Genomic DNA, 17333 nt, shown 5'->3' on the forward strand with positions numbered 1-17333 from the left:
AGTCACTTATTTGGTGAGATTTCTCCAATTGTTTCTTTAGTTGTTGATTAGCTCTAGTTTTAGCTAGAGAAGAACTTTGTATAACTATTATTTGATAGTGAAGATTTTTCTAGTGGCCCGTGGTTTTTTTCCCTCTACACTGGAGGGTTTTCCACGTAAATCTTGGTGTGCTTTATTTTTCCTGCGTATTTGATTATTGATTGTTGTCTATTGCTTCTGTATTGTTGTGATTATTGCTTCAGGCGCAACAATAATATATCAAATTCCAAGTAAACAGGAAAAAAAAACTTGCACCCAGACAGATGATCATTTTGTTAGCATTCTTTGATTTGAGGATGCAGTTCTGATCCATATTCAATCACTACAAGACAAAAAAAGGCTTTAAAATTCATCATTGCAAATTCTGACAAATTAATTATGTAGAAAGTTCCAGGAAGCCCTGCAGGCTGATCATCCCAATTCTATTTCTCTTTGTTGGTTTTTCTGTAAACCCCATTTCCTGACTCTAAGCTGAAACTCAGCAGAAGCAGCTGGAAACTTCACTTTCTTGACTGGACTCAGTATCTCAATCACCCTCCTCAAAGTCGAGCCTCGGAGTTTATCAGCTCTCTCCAGTGTCCTTAGCATCCCAACCTTTAGTGTCTCCATGGCCGACTCAAGGTCTAACGCTTCACCATCAACCAGTCTCCCAGAACGCCTAACCAGGTTCAACGGCGGAGGAGTTGCCACGCTCTCTTGAATCGTCGCCATTGCCTTTGTCAATTCTCGTTCTTCTCTGCTAGTCTCGTGTTTAACTAGCTCCATTGTTTCTTCTTGTTCCAGGGTTAACATCGTTACTGAGTTGGAGAGTAGTTTAAAGAGAAAGAATGGCTTAAACCCACCAACCCAGAGGAGAGTCTTCTCGAAAGAACTTAACCATGGAGGAGAATAGAAGAGGAACACATCTTCTTTCGCTTCCCTGGATTTCTCTTCTAAGTATTGTTCGTAGTGGGACAGGACTTCCTGAATCAAGCTTTCCTGCCGTTCGATTTCATGCCCTTCCTGGGATGTGAGGCTTGAACAAGTTGTTCAAGGAAGTTTTCCTGGCGAATGAGCCAGCCATTGAAGAAAGTTTCAAAATTCTCACCAATGCTTGCTCCATTCCTATCCGCCATTGATGTTAGTTAGCGTTTGTTTTGCAGTAGTGTTAAACTAGTAAGTGAAATGATTGAAAGATTAATGCATGGAGGGACTAAGGGGCTTTATATATAGTTTTGAAAACACCAATTACCAATTGTCATTTGATTCTGTTGGCATTTAAATTACTATTTTAAAGGATAGTTCCTCTTCGATGTACGGAGGAGTCAAAATAATATTTCAACTTTCTTCAGGATTAAGCATTTGGAAACCTTCTGCTTTTCTTCCATGCTTTTGTTGGAATTCAAGTGGTCTACTGGGAAGCGAATGGCGTTTGCTCAATGGAAAAAGACTAGTGTTGTGGCGGTGATGGCTTCAGCCTATTGTTAGCCAATGGTCAGCCATTCAGCCCTCAAACTGAAAAAGAGCAAAAAGAAAATGTTTGCACAATCCAGAAAATCTACCACCGACACGGGCTGTACGCAGAAACCAATGCTTCATATTAATGCAAGCTGAAATCACTTTCTCCCTTCTTGTGCCCATGAACACCAGACTACAAGAGTGGCCTTTTTTCAGAAAGTGGGCTATGGGAACCAATATCATAGAATAGTAAGGTCTGAGAAGGGCTTGGTTTACTTCTAGCTACTGAGCTGTGGTGAAGAATAAATAAGGTTCTAAACTCTAAAATGGGCCTTGATATTGGGCTTCCTTTTTTATGATATGTCATTTATATAATTATTATTTTAAAATATTATTACTTCAAGTAGCATTTATATAATTTTTAGTAACTTTCTATAGATATTCAGTAACATGGAATTTACTAACAAAATATTAGTTATTGGATATAAGCTATTTTTATAATTTGTTTTGTAATCCTGGTATAACAAACTCAGTAACCTTAAAATATAATTATTTAATGTAACTTTTAGCAACATTGGAATATATTTGTAAGTAATTTTTATGGATATTCAATAATATAAGATTGAAAAATATTAAATATGCAGTTACTAAATTTGAATATACCTTTATAGCTCTTCTTACTACCCTTATAATTTTTTTGATAACTTGGGTAAAAAAAATCGATAACTTCGAAAAATGTGATTATTTTGCATCATTTTAATATCATTTTTAATAATATTTGATTTATTTGTTCATAATTTCTATTAATATTTATCAATTATAAGAGTCATTGAAATATATAAATTATACAAAATTATTAAATCTAAAACTTTATAAATAATTTTAATGTGAAAAATTAATAATCTCAAAATATATATTTTTTTGTTCAAAGAAAAGTAAACATCCATATAAAAAAATAATGTAATTAAAAATTACGCTCTTATGATTTTTTTAAAAATCAAGAGATAAAAAAGGTAATCTCAAAATATATTATAAATAGGGCACAAGCAACTCGCTTTTTTTTTTTTTTTTTCCAACAAAGGAAAAATTCATTGAAAGATACCAAACGTGAAAGCACTGACAACAAAATATATGTCTAGCGATTTATCATAGTGACGAGAAAACCCGGGGGCCCAAATCCAAGGCATCGACATTTTCTGCCAACTTGGGTGTATAAAGTACATGTAGGACTACCTCATCTGTTTTTCTCTTAAAGTGCGCAACCGATCATCTGCAGCTTTTGTCGTCGACGTGAACCTCCTGAGATCATGTGCCTAACCCAAGATTTGTTCTCCTCCTTGCAACTCTACGTTTTGTTTTTATTATTGGATTGTAAATTACGTCTTATCCTCGATTTTGCCCTAATTTGCATAGGGTTTCAAATTTAAGGGATAACTTTCCTAAATCAGTAAATCTCCGTTACTTGAGATTAAAAATTTATCATCAAACATGTAAGAAATAATAATATATAATAAAAATTAAAAATTAAAAAAAATAAAGTGCCAACAAAAGAAGCTGAAGAAAGCTGATATTCCTATGTTTGCAAACCCCATAAATCTATTTGCTTTATAAGCGTGTAAATGAAGATAGATCTAATAATTTATGTATATGTAATATGTAAAATATTAAAATTTTATATTTATATTGTATTTTATATAAAAATTATATATTATAATTCATATTAATATAAAAATAAAAATATATATTTTTAATTTTATTAAATTTATATATTATTATTATAATAATTTTAAATTGTATTATTTTTATATTTTTTATTTATATCATATTTATATTATATTATTATATTATAATTTAGATTATCAAATTTAAAAAATGAGTTGTACTTTCAATTTAATTTAATATGCTCACTATTTAAAAACCAGATCAGCATCCTGACTATAATAAAGCAAGTAATTATACACGCACGTGTTCTAACATGCCATGTCTGTCATCCGAACAGCAATGATCATCAAACTTGGCTTACTTATCTTTAATCAGTGACCATAACTAAAATTACCATTTTAATTAATTAAAGTAATTTTTTTGAAAAATACTAATTTAAAAATAAAAAATAAATTAAAATAATTAAAATTTTAAATTTATTAAATATTATTTTTTTAAAAAAATCACATGAATAACACGAATTAAGTCCGGATTCGATTAACGTCATATCTTTGGGTGTGTTGAAAAGACTGAAAAAAGTAGTGACACATGGACAAATTAAACCGACAATACGATGCAAAGTCAAAGGGCAGGCTAAAAAATCGTGTTACCAACCTCTAATATCGAGCCCCACTTAATTTGTTGCCACATAAAGAAAACGTTTGATATATAATTGTGTTGGAAAGCAATCATTAATATTATATCAACAGAGAAAAGAGAGAGACAGAGAAACTGGAAGAAAGAAAGATTATCGGACAGGGATAAAACGACAACCAAATAGCAAGAAAACGAAGCAATCCTTCCGAGTGTACTTGGCAAATTAGCACAAGCTCTTTATTTTAACTTTATCAACCAAAAACTATACAAATATCTCAACTTTTCATTCTTTTTTAAAAAAAGAATAAGAGCGCATGCTAAAAGATGAAAGTTCAGCCAATATTGGGACACCAAAAACCAAGGATAATAACTTCACAATTTTAAATATGTTAAAGGGAAAAATTATTTATAAAAATTATGATTTAATAATAATTAAATTTTTAATATTTTATTTAAAAAGATCTTAAAGAGAAAAGGAGAGAATAAATTAAAAAAAGATATGAATAAAATTTTATTTTATTTTATTTTTTCAAATATTAATTATATTATATGACAAACTTTTATTTATTTTATTGATATCATATAAAATTTTATCTTAATTGATTAAAACTTTAACGATATTAAATTTTTTATCTAAATAAAAATTTAATTAGATATAAATAAATATTGAAATAATTAACTTATTATAATAAAAAAACTTAAATAATTTTTTAATTATAATCCAAGAGTTTTTTATACCTTTTTTTAAGTATGATACATTATATGATTTAAAAATTCTATAAAAATAATATATTTTTTAAAATTTTAATAAAATTATATATAAATTTAAAAAAATAAAAAAAATTCATCTATAACATATTATATATATATATATACAAAAATTAAAATTATATAATTTTCATATTTCATGTAAATTTTAAACAGAAACATATACCACTACAGGCCTAAACCACTTTTGGCACGAAAGAAAATCTTTAATTATTGCAATTTGTTTCTGTTTTCTCTAAAATGACCATGTCGTTTTGTATTTTAAAGGAGTGTTTTTGTCATTTTAAGACGAGCCCTAGATTTTCGAAACTGAAACCTTATTTTAAGGGAAAACTTGTCAGTTGAGGTTATGGTAATGTCGGAAACAGCAAAAATATTTGATCCGAAATTTGCCCTTTAAATAGACCAAAAATTGCAAAATTGCCAATTCAGTCATTCTCCTAACTTCTAGCTCCTATTCCTGCGTGGCTTTATTCGTAATTTTCTTCAATTCTAATGTTGTTTCTATTTCTTTGTTGATTCTCTCGTCACAGTCTAACCTGCCACTACTCTTTCCATTCTCTCTCAACGGGAATCGCCATCTCTATCAACGGCAACTCGAATTTCAACGATCAGAGAATCAGAAAAAATCCTTTTAGAGAGAGAAACAGAAACTGTTATAGAGAGAGAAAGAAAGAAAGAACTGTGAAATTCAAAGGGAAGGGATGGCGATCCCCGAAGCTGACCGCCAACGAACCAAAGGGAGACCTCCAACGTCGTCGTCAAGTCGAGCGGCGGCTCGACCGCCGGTTGGAGTTAGAGTTCCTCTCCGGCAGCTGCTTCGAGTCGCCTCCGTGGGGTGCGGGATACAATTCGGGTGGGCCTTACAGCTCTCTCTCTTGACACCTTACGTTCAAGAGCTAGGTATACCTCATAAGTGGGCCAGCATCATATGGCTCTGCGGACCGCTTTCGGGCCTCCTGGTGCAGCCTCTGGTGGGCCACATGAGCGACCGATGCACCAGCAAGTTCGGTCGTCGCCGACCTTTTATTGTGGCTGGTGCAGTCTCCATTATCATAGCTGTTTTGATCATCGGTCACTCTGCCGATATCGGGTGGTTGTTCGGCGATAGAGGGAGCTATCGCCCTAGAGCTATCGTGGTGTTTGTTTTGGGGTTTTGGATTCTTGATGTTGCTAATAACATGACTCAAGGTCCTTGTAGAGCTCTTCTTGCTGATCTTACTGGTTAGTATTTTTTTTTTCCCTTTTCTGAGAATGATTTTAAAACCCTAGACGATAATGTTAGCTTAATTTTTTTATGCGAGAAATATGATTATTTCGTTTTCTTTGGCATCTTTTTGAAGAGTAAAGCAAAGGAGTCATTACACATCACGTTTTTATAATTTTTTAAAAACATAAATTCGGTGGACGGTTCTGCCACTTCACATACATGTTTTTTGTTGTCATAATAATTACATTACTATAATTTTTTCTTAAATTTTGGTTCCGTACAGTTTTTTGAGAGATTGGTTTTGTACAGTTTGTTGGACTATTTGATTGCTCCAATTCAGTTTGGTTGGTTCCAATTTAGAGTGTTGAAGTAGACAAGTGTTACCAATTTGGGGTCTTATTAAATGGACCTTGATCTGATCATTTAACTATTATATACGAGTTTATATTTGATATGTTATCAGTGTATAAATTTTATATATTGTCACTAAATTAAATAATGTCATCACATTAATGAGCAAATATCAATCATTAAAATAAATATAAAAAATTAATATTTTTTTAAAAATTTACTCATTAATAAGATAACATCATCTAATTTATTTTATTAATGAAATGATATTGTCTTATTCACATATAATATATAGAATCTATATACTGACAGTGTATCAAATATAAATATATTATGTAATCAGTTAATTTCCTTTGTGGATGAAAAACAGTCCCAGATTGTTCAGCATTTATATGGTATAAATGCTAATCGGATGGTTTCCATCCACATTTGTCGGCAATCATGGGTGATGCATAGTAAGTCCCTAAGTTTTATTTGAGCTTAAAACTACTTACTACAAAGAGCTCCTGCAATTTCATGAACTAGGTTGCAAAAAATTTTTTTGAATTAGACATGTAAAACTCTTCTCTTTTATTTTTTTGTTTTGTTTTTTCCTCTTAAAATTTCCATATTAAGAGATAAATCTTCGTGTTTAAAATTTCTTATGCAACACTTCTTCCAATGTGATTGTATGAGCATGGAGCCAAACTTCTCTGTCAAAAAGTTTTTACTAGGATAAATAAATGAAACTTGATAGTTGTTGTTGCTGACTTGCAATTCTAACTGGAAGTGAGGATATTCCTGTGTTTATATGTTTGCCATGTGAATATACAAACAAACAAATCAAAATTACAATGGTGGGGTTATTTTTATTGTCAAATAACAGTAAAAACTTGTGTCTTCCATTGTTTAATGTATAAATATAAAAACCAGCTGCAAATTGACATTGTCTTCTGTCTTTCTCTCTTATTTAAGGAAAGGATCATCGAAGAACTCGAGTGGCAAATGCTTACTTCTCGCTATCCATGGCTGTTGGCAATGTTTTTGGCTATGCAACAGGATCATACAGTGGTTGGTTTAAGATTCTTCCATTTACCAGGACAGCTGCCTGTGATGTTGACTGTGCAAATCTCAAGTCTGCTTTCTTTCTAGACATTGTTTTTATTGCAATTACAACATATCTGAGTGTTTTAGCTGCTAAGGAAGTGCCTCTAGGTTCATGTCATAGATCTACACCCGTTCACGGAGAGGCGCCTGAACAGCTAGGTGGCCAGGCTGAAGAAGCATTTTTATGGGAATTATTTGGAACATTTAGATATTTCTCAGGCCCTATATGGATAATCTTGTCTATTACTGCTCTGAATTGGATTGGATGGTTCCCTTTTCTTCTCTTTGATACTGACTGGATGGGTCAAGAGATCTATGGTGGTCAGCCAAATGAAGGGGAGAATTATAATGCAGGGGTCAGAATGGGCGCATTGGGATTGATGTTGAATTCAGTTGTTCTGGGAATTACTTCAGTGCTTATGGAGAAGCTTTGTAGCAAATGGGGAGCTGGTTTTGTCTGGGGAGTTTCAAACATTCTCATGGCTCTGTGCTTTCTCTCAATGCTCATTCAATCTTATGTGGCAAGTCATATGGATTTTATTGGCCATGATCTACCCCCAGATGGCATTGTGATTGCTGCACTAGTGATTTTTGCCATTCTTGGTGTTCCATTGGCAGTAAGCTGCTTTTTTCCTCCTACAGGAAATCATGTGATCATTTAATTGAATTTGTCAAGAATACAAGCATAGAGATTGTAGTTGTTTTCTCCACATGGACCATGCATAATCGACATCTGGCTACTCTACATTGGCATTCAGAAGATTACAGTTTAATCAATCTCAACTTGTTGATCTTCTTGGTTCAAAGCATAAAACATCATCAATCTTCAATCTTGTGGCATGAAAGTACTAAAACATTTATCCGATTGACTTACTTTAATGATCAATATTATTAGCATGATAGTCGGATCTCAAAACAGGCCCAAACTATGACGGGGCCTGAGGTTAGCCTGGTTCTGCTAATGTCCCGATTGATCTTCTTTCTTTTTAAAAACAAAAATAAAAAATTCTGGGAGCATTCAGTTTGTGCATTTAACTAATGCTATTGGTTTTTTATTGCAGATCACTTATAGTGTTCCTTATGCCTTGATATCTACTCGTATTGAGTCTTTGGGACTTGGCCAAGGTGAGCAATATTTTTATTTTTGTATCTAGAAATTTTCTCTGTTTTTAACGATGTGGAGAAGTGGTTAAGGCACTGATTCTTTTGGTTGTTTTCCACAGGATTATCCATGGGTGTCCTGAATCTTGCTATTGTTATTCCACAGGTATTGCTTTGCACCCGAACTCATTTTTTGCGATCTATCTTCTTGTTCCTTTCTTTCTTCTTCTTTTTTGGGGGGGTTTAAATTGAACTTGTTTGGTATTTATTAATTCGCCCCATCCCTGTCCCTGATTTCAATTGACATCCCCTCCCTGCCCCTATGGATTCATGATGGGATTCATGATGGGGAAAGGACCTCTGAATTGATTCTGATTTTTTTTTAAATGAACTAAGAAGTTGTAATATTCACTTGCTCAATTGGCAGCTATTACTCTTAGATAATCTACTTAAATAAGAATTGATGTCAATCCAAATGACAGTTACTCAAGAAAATTTATCTAAAAATTTTTCTAACTTAATCATATAATATATTAAAAATTATATTGATGTCCAGGCAGGGCAGGGAATGTCTCACTTTTCCCTATCCCCATTCCCATCCATGAATTAAGCCCCCGATACCAAGCTGGTCAGGATGGGGAGGTGGAGACCTTGTTGGGGCAGGGAATTTTTGTTTGTTCATGATAAAAAGACAGGGTCCATAAATTGTATTCTTATTAGCTAATTGTTTGTTGAAATGTTGTCACAATAGTTTTGTTATAGTTGGTCTTATCATGAAGGGAAACATGCTATCACATGGAGTGCTAAAAGTCATGTACTGCATTTACATGCCTAGAAGCCGCTGTCCATTTTCACATACTCCTTTTGGAGATATCACTAAAATATTTATTTGGTAGTATTATATATTCTGGACATGCTACAATTATATATTCTTGACATGCTACAATCACCTGTTGGATGGCTCTCAATCTTCATCAATAATTGGACCACTGATAGCCTCTGTTAACTTTTTGGTTTGATGGTTTATCTAATTGGAAATAAAAATGTGATTTCAGCCTGTCAAGCATTGGACCACTGTTTTTGAATGATCATCTCATTCATTGATACAAATTTGAAGATTTGAAGTGAACTGCAATTTCATTCTTTCTTATAAATTTCTTAGATCAGGTTTAAACAATTCATTCTTCTTAATGTCATTCAAATATAGTAGGCCGTCTCAAGGATAGGACCACTGTGTTCCAAATGAATATCATCTCACTCATTAATACCCATTTGAAAAATTGAAGTGGACTGGATTTCAGCCTTTCCTATAAATTTCTTAAATGAGGTTTAAACAATTCATTCTTCTGAATGTCGTTTAAATAATTTAATAAGTTGGAACCATGTTAACTCGTGTTTGTAGTGAATAATGATTAGTTTTTGAAGGAGTTGTTATTTCATGTTAAACTCACCAAGGATTTTAATAGGAGCAAGAACTCTCTTTAACAGACAGATACATGCACACAGATAAGCATGCATACTAGCATCAACCGTTTAGATGCAACCAGATTCCACTCCTACAATTTGATGGAAGATTATTTATTAATGTATCACTTAAGCATGCATACTAGCATCAACCGTTTAGATGCAACCAGACTTCCACTCCTACAATTTGATGGAAGATTATTCATTAATGTATCACTTCTTGGTTTAGTTTTCACCCTTCTGTAAATTTTCTATTTCTGTAAATTGTTAGTATTTAAATATAACTTGATTTTGAAATGATATGGTCTTATGAAGTTGCTATATTTGACTTAAATTAAGTTTATTTGTTTATGTGTATGTAAACATTAATTTTTAGGAACATATTTTAATTCTCAGATTATAAAGATTAAAGTTTGGAGACCTTGGATGAATAACCATTTGAAAATTTGGGTGAAGCAGAGGCTTGCTTATGTTTCTGTGGATGTTTTTAAAAATATATAAAGGTCATTAAAATGATTTTATAAAACTCTGTTGCTTATTATTATTTTTCTTCTAGCTATTTAAGTTGTGAAACTTTGGTTGTTACAACAGGTTGTGGTGTCTGTGGGAAGTGGGCCATGGGATCAACTATTTGGTGGTGGAAACTCGCCAGCTTTTGCTGTAGCTGGTGTTGCAGCCCTCACCAGTGGACTGATGGCAATCTTGGCTATCCCTCGAAGTAGTTCACAGAAGCCCAGGGCCCTCCCATGAGGTATTTTATTATACCTTATTTTTTGTATGCCATCAACATGAATATTAAATTGTTCAGATAGCAAGAATTTGTTTGTAGCTATTGTTGCTTCATTGATCAATAAACTCATTATGATCTAAGGTTTGTTTGCCAATGCGATGTTTCATTTTTCATTTGAAACATTGAAAGTCTGGGTGTAGCTTCATTTCCATTGTTTCCTACTAGTAATTGAGCTGAAGCTTTCAGCTAACAGTATTTTATGTTGGAAATCATTTGTGAGTTACTAGACTACATAAAAAATTTTGAAGTTTTTTTGTTTTTTAGAACTTGACACCTTTACAACTAATATTCAGAAACCAGAAACCTAAAACAAGATTGTTTCTAGAACAGTAACTAAGTTTCCAGAAATACTGATTGAGGCCTCCCTTCAGAATAGAAATGGTGGACACCACGTGGAAGGAATGACGGAAAATGAAAATACTAATAGGGTATTATTTTGCCTATTTATGATGGCAACTTAAATGTAATGTTAACAGATATTATAGCTTTCAATGAATTTTGTCCAAAGCAAAAAAGAAAGCTATATTGTAGCTTTCATTGAATTCTGGATGAGACAAGTTATCTAAAATCAGTGGAGAATTTTTTTTTTTTTTGTTGAAAAACCTGTCCACCTGCTGGAAATGTTGGTGAAAGCCTCGTATGTTGCATTCAAGAATCAGTCGATTCAGTCCCAAGACTACTTTCTTAGCGCCAAGATAAGTTGCTGCTGATTGGGATCTATTCCTTACGAAAACATCAAACTTTTTTTTTTTTGGGTGAAAGGAAATCTTGCAATTGTCCAATTTGTGGCCCAATCATGATGTATTGGAATCTCATGCATTTTGTGCCCGAATTTGTTGGATGAAGGTGGTGAATTATGCTTTATGGCAAACAGTATGTGAGTTGTGCTGAATGAAACCTTGATGGGGACGTCTTTTATGCTCTGATTTTTTTTTTTTTGAAAAAATCTTGATTCATTTTTATGGAGGGGTGCTCTTTATGATTGTTCTGTTTTCTTATATATATATATATATATATATATATTTTGTTGCTTGCTTGCCATCTGAACGTTGGAATAAATTCTTGTGTTCATTGCACTTTATCAGTGTCCATAAAAGGCTGTTTTGCTTTCGATGCTTCCCCCATAACACTTTCTATCGGGGCCTGAGAGAAGCACTTAAAAGACCCTGACTCTTTTTTAAGAGTAAAAATTTGATCCAGCATATGTTAGAAACAATCATGCAAAAGAAAATCATAGTCTAGTGGCTGATTAACAGTGTAACATTATTAGCTTCTCTGGAGCCCCTGTTTGAAGAACTTTCTTCGCATAATGTGCATGAATGCATTGATTTTGGTGCCATTTTCATATCATTAAAGACACAGCTGAGTATCTTTGTGCACAAGCATTGCATTCTTTGTGCATCAAATTCCATCAAGCTGAATTTGTTTGACATATGAACTTGTAGCTAAGAGATACTACTACTTTTCAAGGCATCAACCTTCTTTTGGGGAAAAAAAATGGAATCTATGAATTTGTTCGAGTTTCTAGACAAGTAGTATAATGTAATCTTTATTAACGTCAAATCCTGAAAGGTCTTGTCACTGTTGCATCCTTTTCTTCCATTGAAACTTGTATTTGGTATTGTTCGAGGCTCTTCGTGTTGCCAATAAAATTGTCTGAACTCCACTTCAACAACGACTAGGTGCAAAAATGCTTTTTTTTTTTCTCTTTATTTTGAGTTTCTTTTTTTCTGATTAAACGCTAGAAACGAATAGCATCCTCATCATTCACTCAGTCTGTATCTTAGAACCTGTCAATTTCTATTTTTACAATCTGGTGTGGGATCTACCCCTGGTGAACCCCCACTTCCCAATTAGATAAGCTATCATTTTTTTTTTTTAAATCTGAGACGAACATTTGTCCGTTTTGGTTGAGTTGCATGACACATTGCTCTCATCTACAGCAACTTACCGAGCTAGAGACACATGGAGTCTGACATTGGGAGGGGTATGGATTTCAGGGAATAAGTAATAACTTATGCTTATCTTATAACAAGAAACGAAGCAAAACTGATTCTTGAAGCTGCCCAGTTGCACAGACTGTGCAAAACAAAAAACAAAAAACAAAAAGTAAAGCTGATCTACTTGTTTGGGAATGGGGTGATGGGAGGGTTGGCAGACACAGCCAAGGGGGCTCTCTCTCCCGCAGAGCGACAATCTCATCTCTGTTGTGAGATAAGGAATACAAACTAAATGGTTGCAATTGGAGCACGTAATTGTCTCTCAGTGTTCCCTTTCTTCCATCTGCCGGTTTTCCAGACAGCCATCTACTCCTATCTCCATTAACACACTTGGTGGTCCCATACATTACACATTACCTACCTCCACATACCCATGAAGATAACCTTTTCAAACAATAAGAAGAACCCATTTTTTTATAAGAAAAAGGATCCACTGGATATGACACATTGGTCGCTTGAACCCCTAAATCCCCACATGTTGTTTTGTTCATTTCCTTAAGCTCTTAAGTTTCCCACAAACAAAGCATGACTTTGTTCCTTCGTTTCGAAAACAGGGCAGTTTCTTTGCCCCATCTCAGCTCTCAAATCTTGCAATCTTTGGAACCCAGCAATCCCGATACCTTGGAATCAGCAACTTGGAGATCAGGAAACTAAACTCATCAGCTAATATATATATACCAGACCGCCACCCTTGATTATTATTCGTATTACTATATTATCCCCCACTATGTTTTAAAATAAAATTTAAACGCCTCCCCTCAAATACTCAATCGTACTCTTGATGAAGCAGTAGGCAATTCTTTCCTTTTTTTTTTTTTTTAAATTTTTTGCTTCTTTTTTATCACAGATGGAGTAGCAGTAGCCATATATGTTAGAGAAAGAAACTTCACAAGTTTTTGCTTCAATGCTGATCCAGTATCTCAGCTTTACTCTCTTACTCATTCCCTGGAAAAGAATGTAGTAAAGAGCGAAATCCAGCACAGATGGGGCCTGAAACACAGACACCAGCAAAAGCTTGTCACATCTCATATTAGGCAAGTAGTCAAGAGGGATGTTCGGTTCTTCCAATGTTTGCAGAAAAAGAAAAGAGGTCGTGCTTGGAGTGTGCTTCATCACAGGTGTTGTGCGAAAATGGAACACACATGGCTGCCTTTGAACATGTAAACAAATTTTTATCTGCCTACAAAGTTATTTATTAATACATACAGCGTTTAGCGGCCTTTGTCAAAAAAATATACCAATATGCTCTTGTTATTTCGCCAAGCGGCGGATCAAATTAATTTGCTTGTCAATCCACTCCCACTTGACAAATTCAAGATAAACTTCTTTATCTCTCTCAATATAGTAATACAAATTAATGTATGCAATAACCCAAATGATGAGAGATTGGTTTTCAAGATAATCCACTTAAACAAAAAGGTAATTTATTTTAACTCTTAAGAGTAAACCCACTATTTATTAGCACAAAATGCCAAAAAAGGTCCCCACATTATCAATATACCAAACAATTTCGCGGGTTTCACCATATCTTTCTAATATCATTAAAGAAAAGATGAGCACAAGGGTCTATATGGTTCCCTTCCACACTCAAAAGACTTGAGTTCTTGCTCTCTTCCTCTCAAAGTACTCCGCCTCAGTTGTTGAACAAAAGGAATACAAATTCGAAGTGACTAACCTTCAAATTCAAAGAAGAGATGAAGAGAGAGATGGAGAAAAAAGAAAGATAAAAAAAGACGAAAAAGCTACGATGGGCGGCCCCCCCCTCCAACTTCCGAAGCATTTTTGAGTAGGCGCTTTTCCAGCATTCGCTTCGATAGTAACAATGACACATTCTGAGAACTCCAAGTATAGGCCCCAATTCCCTCTGTATAAATATCCACTTTCTCCCTCTCCAAAACAAACAAACCACGTAAGCACAAACAGGGCATCCCTTCCCTTCTTTTCTTTTCCCGTAACTTGTTTTGTCCAGAAATTAAGATAGCTAACCTCTAGCTATGTATAACCCAAAGCCATCTTTTGCAACGTCCTTCCCATTTCTTCCTTTGAGCAAGACCCCTTTCAATAAAACTCCGGATCTTCCCAATGATGATGAACAACAACTACATAGGTTGCCAACTCTTTATGAGGTATAGAAACAGCTTCAATCATTTAAACACAAACTAATACTTGCTTCTATATTATGTTTATGTAGCCATTTAGAAGCCTAACGGGTTATTTTCTTGCTTTGTTTGCATTCAGGCCCTGGAAGAAATCAAAGCCATAGGCAAGATCTCAGGCCCAACAGCGATTAGTAGTTTGCTTCTATATTCAAGAGCCATGATCTCCATGCTTTTTCTTGGCTATCTTGGTGAACTTGAGCTTGCTGGTGGCTCTCTTGCCATTGGTGTTGCAAATATTACCGGCTACTCTGTAATCTCTGGTTTAGCCATGGGAATGGAACCCATTTGTGGACAAGCTTATGGTGCCAAACAATGGAAACTTCTTGGCTTAACCCTACAGAGAACGGTGCTTCTCCTCCTCTCCGCTTCGATCCCTATCTCTTTCATGTGGTTCAACATGAAAACCATCCTTCTTTGGTGTGGTCAAGACCAAGAAATATCATCCGTGGCTCATACATTTATTCTTTTCTCCATTCCCGACCTATTATTCCTTTCACTACTTCACCCACTTCGCATCTACCTCAGGACTCAAAGCATTACATTACCTGTAACTTACTGTTCAGCCATCTCTGTGCTTCTCCACTTCCCATTGAATTTCCTTCTTGTTGTCCATTTCAAGCTTGGTGTAGCAGGGGTGGCTATAGCTATGGTTTGGACTAATCTAAACCTCGTCCTCTTGCTCTCTTCATTCGTGTACTTCTCAGGTGTACATAAAGATTCTTGGGTAACTCCAAGCACTGACTGTCTTAGGGGATGGTCCTCTCTGCTTGCTCTTGCTGTGCCAACTTGTGCCTCAGTTTGCCTTGAATGGTGGTGGTATGAATTCATGATATTGATGTGTGGCCTACTTGCTAACCCCAAGGCTACCATTGCTTCCATGGGGATCCTTATTCAGACAACCTCTCTAGTCTATTGCTTTCCTTCTGCTTTAAGTGTTGGAGTATCCACAAGAGTCGGGAATGAACTTGGCGCGGACAGGCCTGGGAAAGCTCGCATTTCCATGATCGTTTCTCTCTTTTGCGCCGTAGCTATAGGCCTGTCGGCGATGTTGTTCACAACCTTGATGAGACACCAGTGGGGCAAGCTTTTCACCAGTGATGCTGAAATCCTTGAGCTGACAGCAGTTGCATTGCCAATTGTTGGGCTTTGTGAGCTTGGGAATTGCCCTCAAACAACTGGTTGTGGGGTGTTAAGAGGTAGCGCCAGGCCAACCATCGGAGCAAACATAAACTTGGGGTCATTTTACCTGGTTGGAATGCCGGTAGCTATCCTGATGGGCTTCGTGATCAAAATGGGGTTTGCCGGGCTCTGGCTTGGCTTGCTTGCAGCTCAAGCATCTTGTGCATTCCTCATGCTTTTAGTTCTTTGTAGAACAGACTGGATGGTTCAAGTAGAAAGAGCAAGAGTGCTCACACGAACTAGCAATAAACCTCCTCCATTGCCCATATCAACAAAACAACAAGAGTACTCCAACCCTAAGGAAACTAACAACAAGAACAAGGTCGATTTCGAAGGGATACTGTGCATTAATGATGAACTTGTGAAGTCTGCATCACTTGAAAAAAACCCTCTCCTCTCTAACTCAGACACCAATGATCATTAATTAGAGTTCAGTTACCCCATTTTTGGCCCCACCTCATAAAAGAGTTTAATGTGGAAATTATAATTATTTTCAAGACTTTTCCCAATCTAATTTCTGCTGTACAAGACACCTTTTCTGATATTTTCTTGTTTAATTTTCTTTCATTTTCTTTTGTCTTTTTGTTTTCTTAATCCCATGTTGTATTAATTAATAATGTAGAATGAAATAGACATACTTCAATTACTTCTTATATATTTTGGATTGATTGAGAAGTGAGAGAAAAAGAGAGGAAAATAAACCAAAAAAAAAAAGGGTTAAGCTGTCGGTTGTTTTAAAAACGTGTGGAAAAGTTCTTGTTGTTCCTTTCCCTTTAAGGCAACAAGCTATATATAGCTTGAGCACTACCTAAAAGGGAAAATTAGCATAATAGTTTTTCCTAAAAACCATCCCCATTTCTTAATACATAGAATAGGAAAATTCTTGAAGATTGTTCCTGCTTTTTAATCCCTTAAACCACGGCCTTTTAGTATGGAGTAGTACATTTATTTATCTACATTTCAACCCATGTCTTTATTCACAAATTAAGTCCAGGTTTATATATATTTTTATATCCTCAAAAGCTTTCATTTGCTTTAAAACTGGACCAATCTTCAAGAATTTTCCTTTTTTCTGATCTGATCCTTCTTTTCTCGCACTAATTTTATGCACTGAATTTTCTACTAATAAATTATCTTATTTTCTAACAGTAATTTAATCAAAGGGTTAAGTGCAAACAGTGATTCCATGCATGTTTATCATGGGTTTTGTCATAGCAAGCATCAAACAAAAATCAAAGCCTTAAAAAGAGTAGGGGAGAGAGAGAGAGAGAGAGAGAGAGAGAGAGAGAGAGAGAGAGAGAGTATGTGTGTGTCTATAGAACAAACAAAGCAAGCAAGCAAGCAGTGGAAGAATGATAATAATTGGGAGGAGTAGAGAAGAATCTACTGAAGTCTGGAGAGAGGGACCTTGGGGCTTGGGTGGAGGGTGATGAGGGGGGGGCCCTGCTTCA

At 35.0% G+C, this 17333-nt stretch overlaps 2 protein-coding genes and 1 pseudogene across 6 annotated transcripts; 2 read left to right on the forward strand and 1 right to left on the reverse strand.

Moving 5' to 3' along the window:
* Positions 1 to 256: 256 nt before the first annotated feature.
* LOC111314912 (protein ZW2-like) lies at positions 257 to 1855 on the reverse strand (annotated as a pseudogene).
* Positions 1856 to 4858: 3003 nt separating this feature from the next.
* LOC111315494 (sucrose transport protein SUC4-like) lies at positions 4859 to 13854 on the forward strand. Of its 5 annotated transcripts, none has more exons than XM_089749259.1 (6): positions 4859 to 5766; positions 7058 to 7810; positions 7944 to 8023; positions 8251 to 8314; positions 8413 to 8456; positions 10346 to 10638. In XM_089749259.1, exons 1-6 carry the CDS (start codon positions 5247 to 5249, stop codon positions 10502 to 10504), a joined length of 1620 nt encoding a protein of 539 aa, XP_089605385.1. In that variant the 5' UTR covers positions 4859 to 5246; the 3' UTR covers positions 10505 to 10638. The 5 variants fall into 5 exon arrangements, with proteins under 5 accessions (XP_089605385.1, XP_022772978.2, XP_089605384.1 ...); XM_022917243.2 differs by lacking the exon at positions 7944 to 8023 and adding an exon at positions 13392 to 13854 and having other exon boundaries at positions 4862 to 5766; positions 7058 to 7806; positions 10346 to 10505; XM_089749258.1 differs by lacking the exon at positions 7944 to 8023 and adding an exon at positions 10838 to 11470 and having other exon boundaries at positions 4862 to 5766; positions 7058 to 7806; positions 10346 to 10505.
* Positions 13855 to 14428: 574 nt separating this feature from the next.
* Positions 14429 to 16514, forward strand: LOC111314913 (protein DETOXIFICATION 48-like). The gene is made up of 2 exons (XM_022916529.2): positions 14429 to 14670; positions 14783 to 16514. The coding sequence occupies exons 1-2, from the start codon at positions 14539 to 14541 to the stop codon at positions 16304 to 16306; spliced, it is 1656 nt and encodes a 551-aa protein (XP_022772264.2). The 5' UTR covers positions 14429 to 14538; the 3' UTR covers positions 16307 to 16514.
* The last annotated feature ends 819 nt before the right edge of the window (positions 16515 to 17333 follow it).

Source organism: Durio zibethinus, chromosome 20, assembly GCF_047325235.1.
Source record: "Durio zibethinus cultivar Kanyao isolate XHJ-2024 chromosome 20, ASM4732523v1, whole genome shotgun sequence".
NCBI lineage: Eukaryota > Viridiplantae > Streptophyta > Magnoliopsida > Malvales > Malvaceae > Durio > Durio zibethinus.

What these genes read in the sequence shown, in the direction of transcription:
- LOC111315494 (XM_089749259.1), top strand. Translation starts at nt 5,247, where the DNA reads ATGGCGATCCCCGAAGCTGACCGCCAACGAACCAAAGGGAGACCTCCA. An exon ending in TCTTCTTGCTGATCTTACTG is followed by an intron (nt 5,767 to 7,057) that starts GTTAGTATTTTT and finishes CTCTTATTTAAG; the next exon opens with GAAAGGATCATCGAAGAACT. An exon ending in CATCATCAATCTTCAATCTT is followed by an intron (nt 8,024 to 8,250) that starts GTGGCATGAAAG and finishes TTTTTATTGCAG; the next exon opens with ATCACTTATAGTGTTCCTTA.
- LOC111314913 (XM_022916529.2), top strand. Translation starts at nt 14,539, where the DNA reads ATGTATAACCCAAAGCCATCTTTTGCAACGTCCTTCCCATTTCTTCCT. An exon ending in GGTTGCCAACTCTTTATGAG is followed by an intron (nt 14,671 to 14,782) that starts GTATAGAAACAG and finishes GTTTGCATTCAG; the next exon opens with GCCCTGGAAGAAATCAAAGC.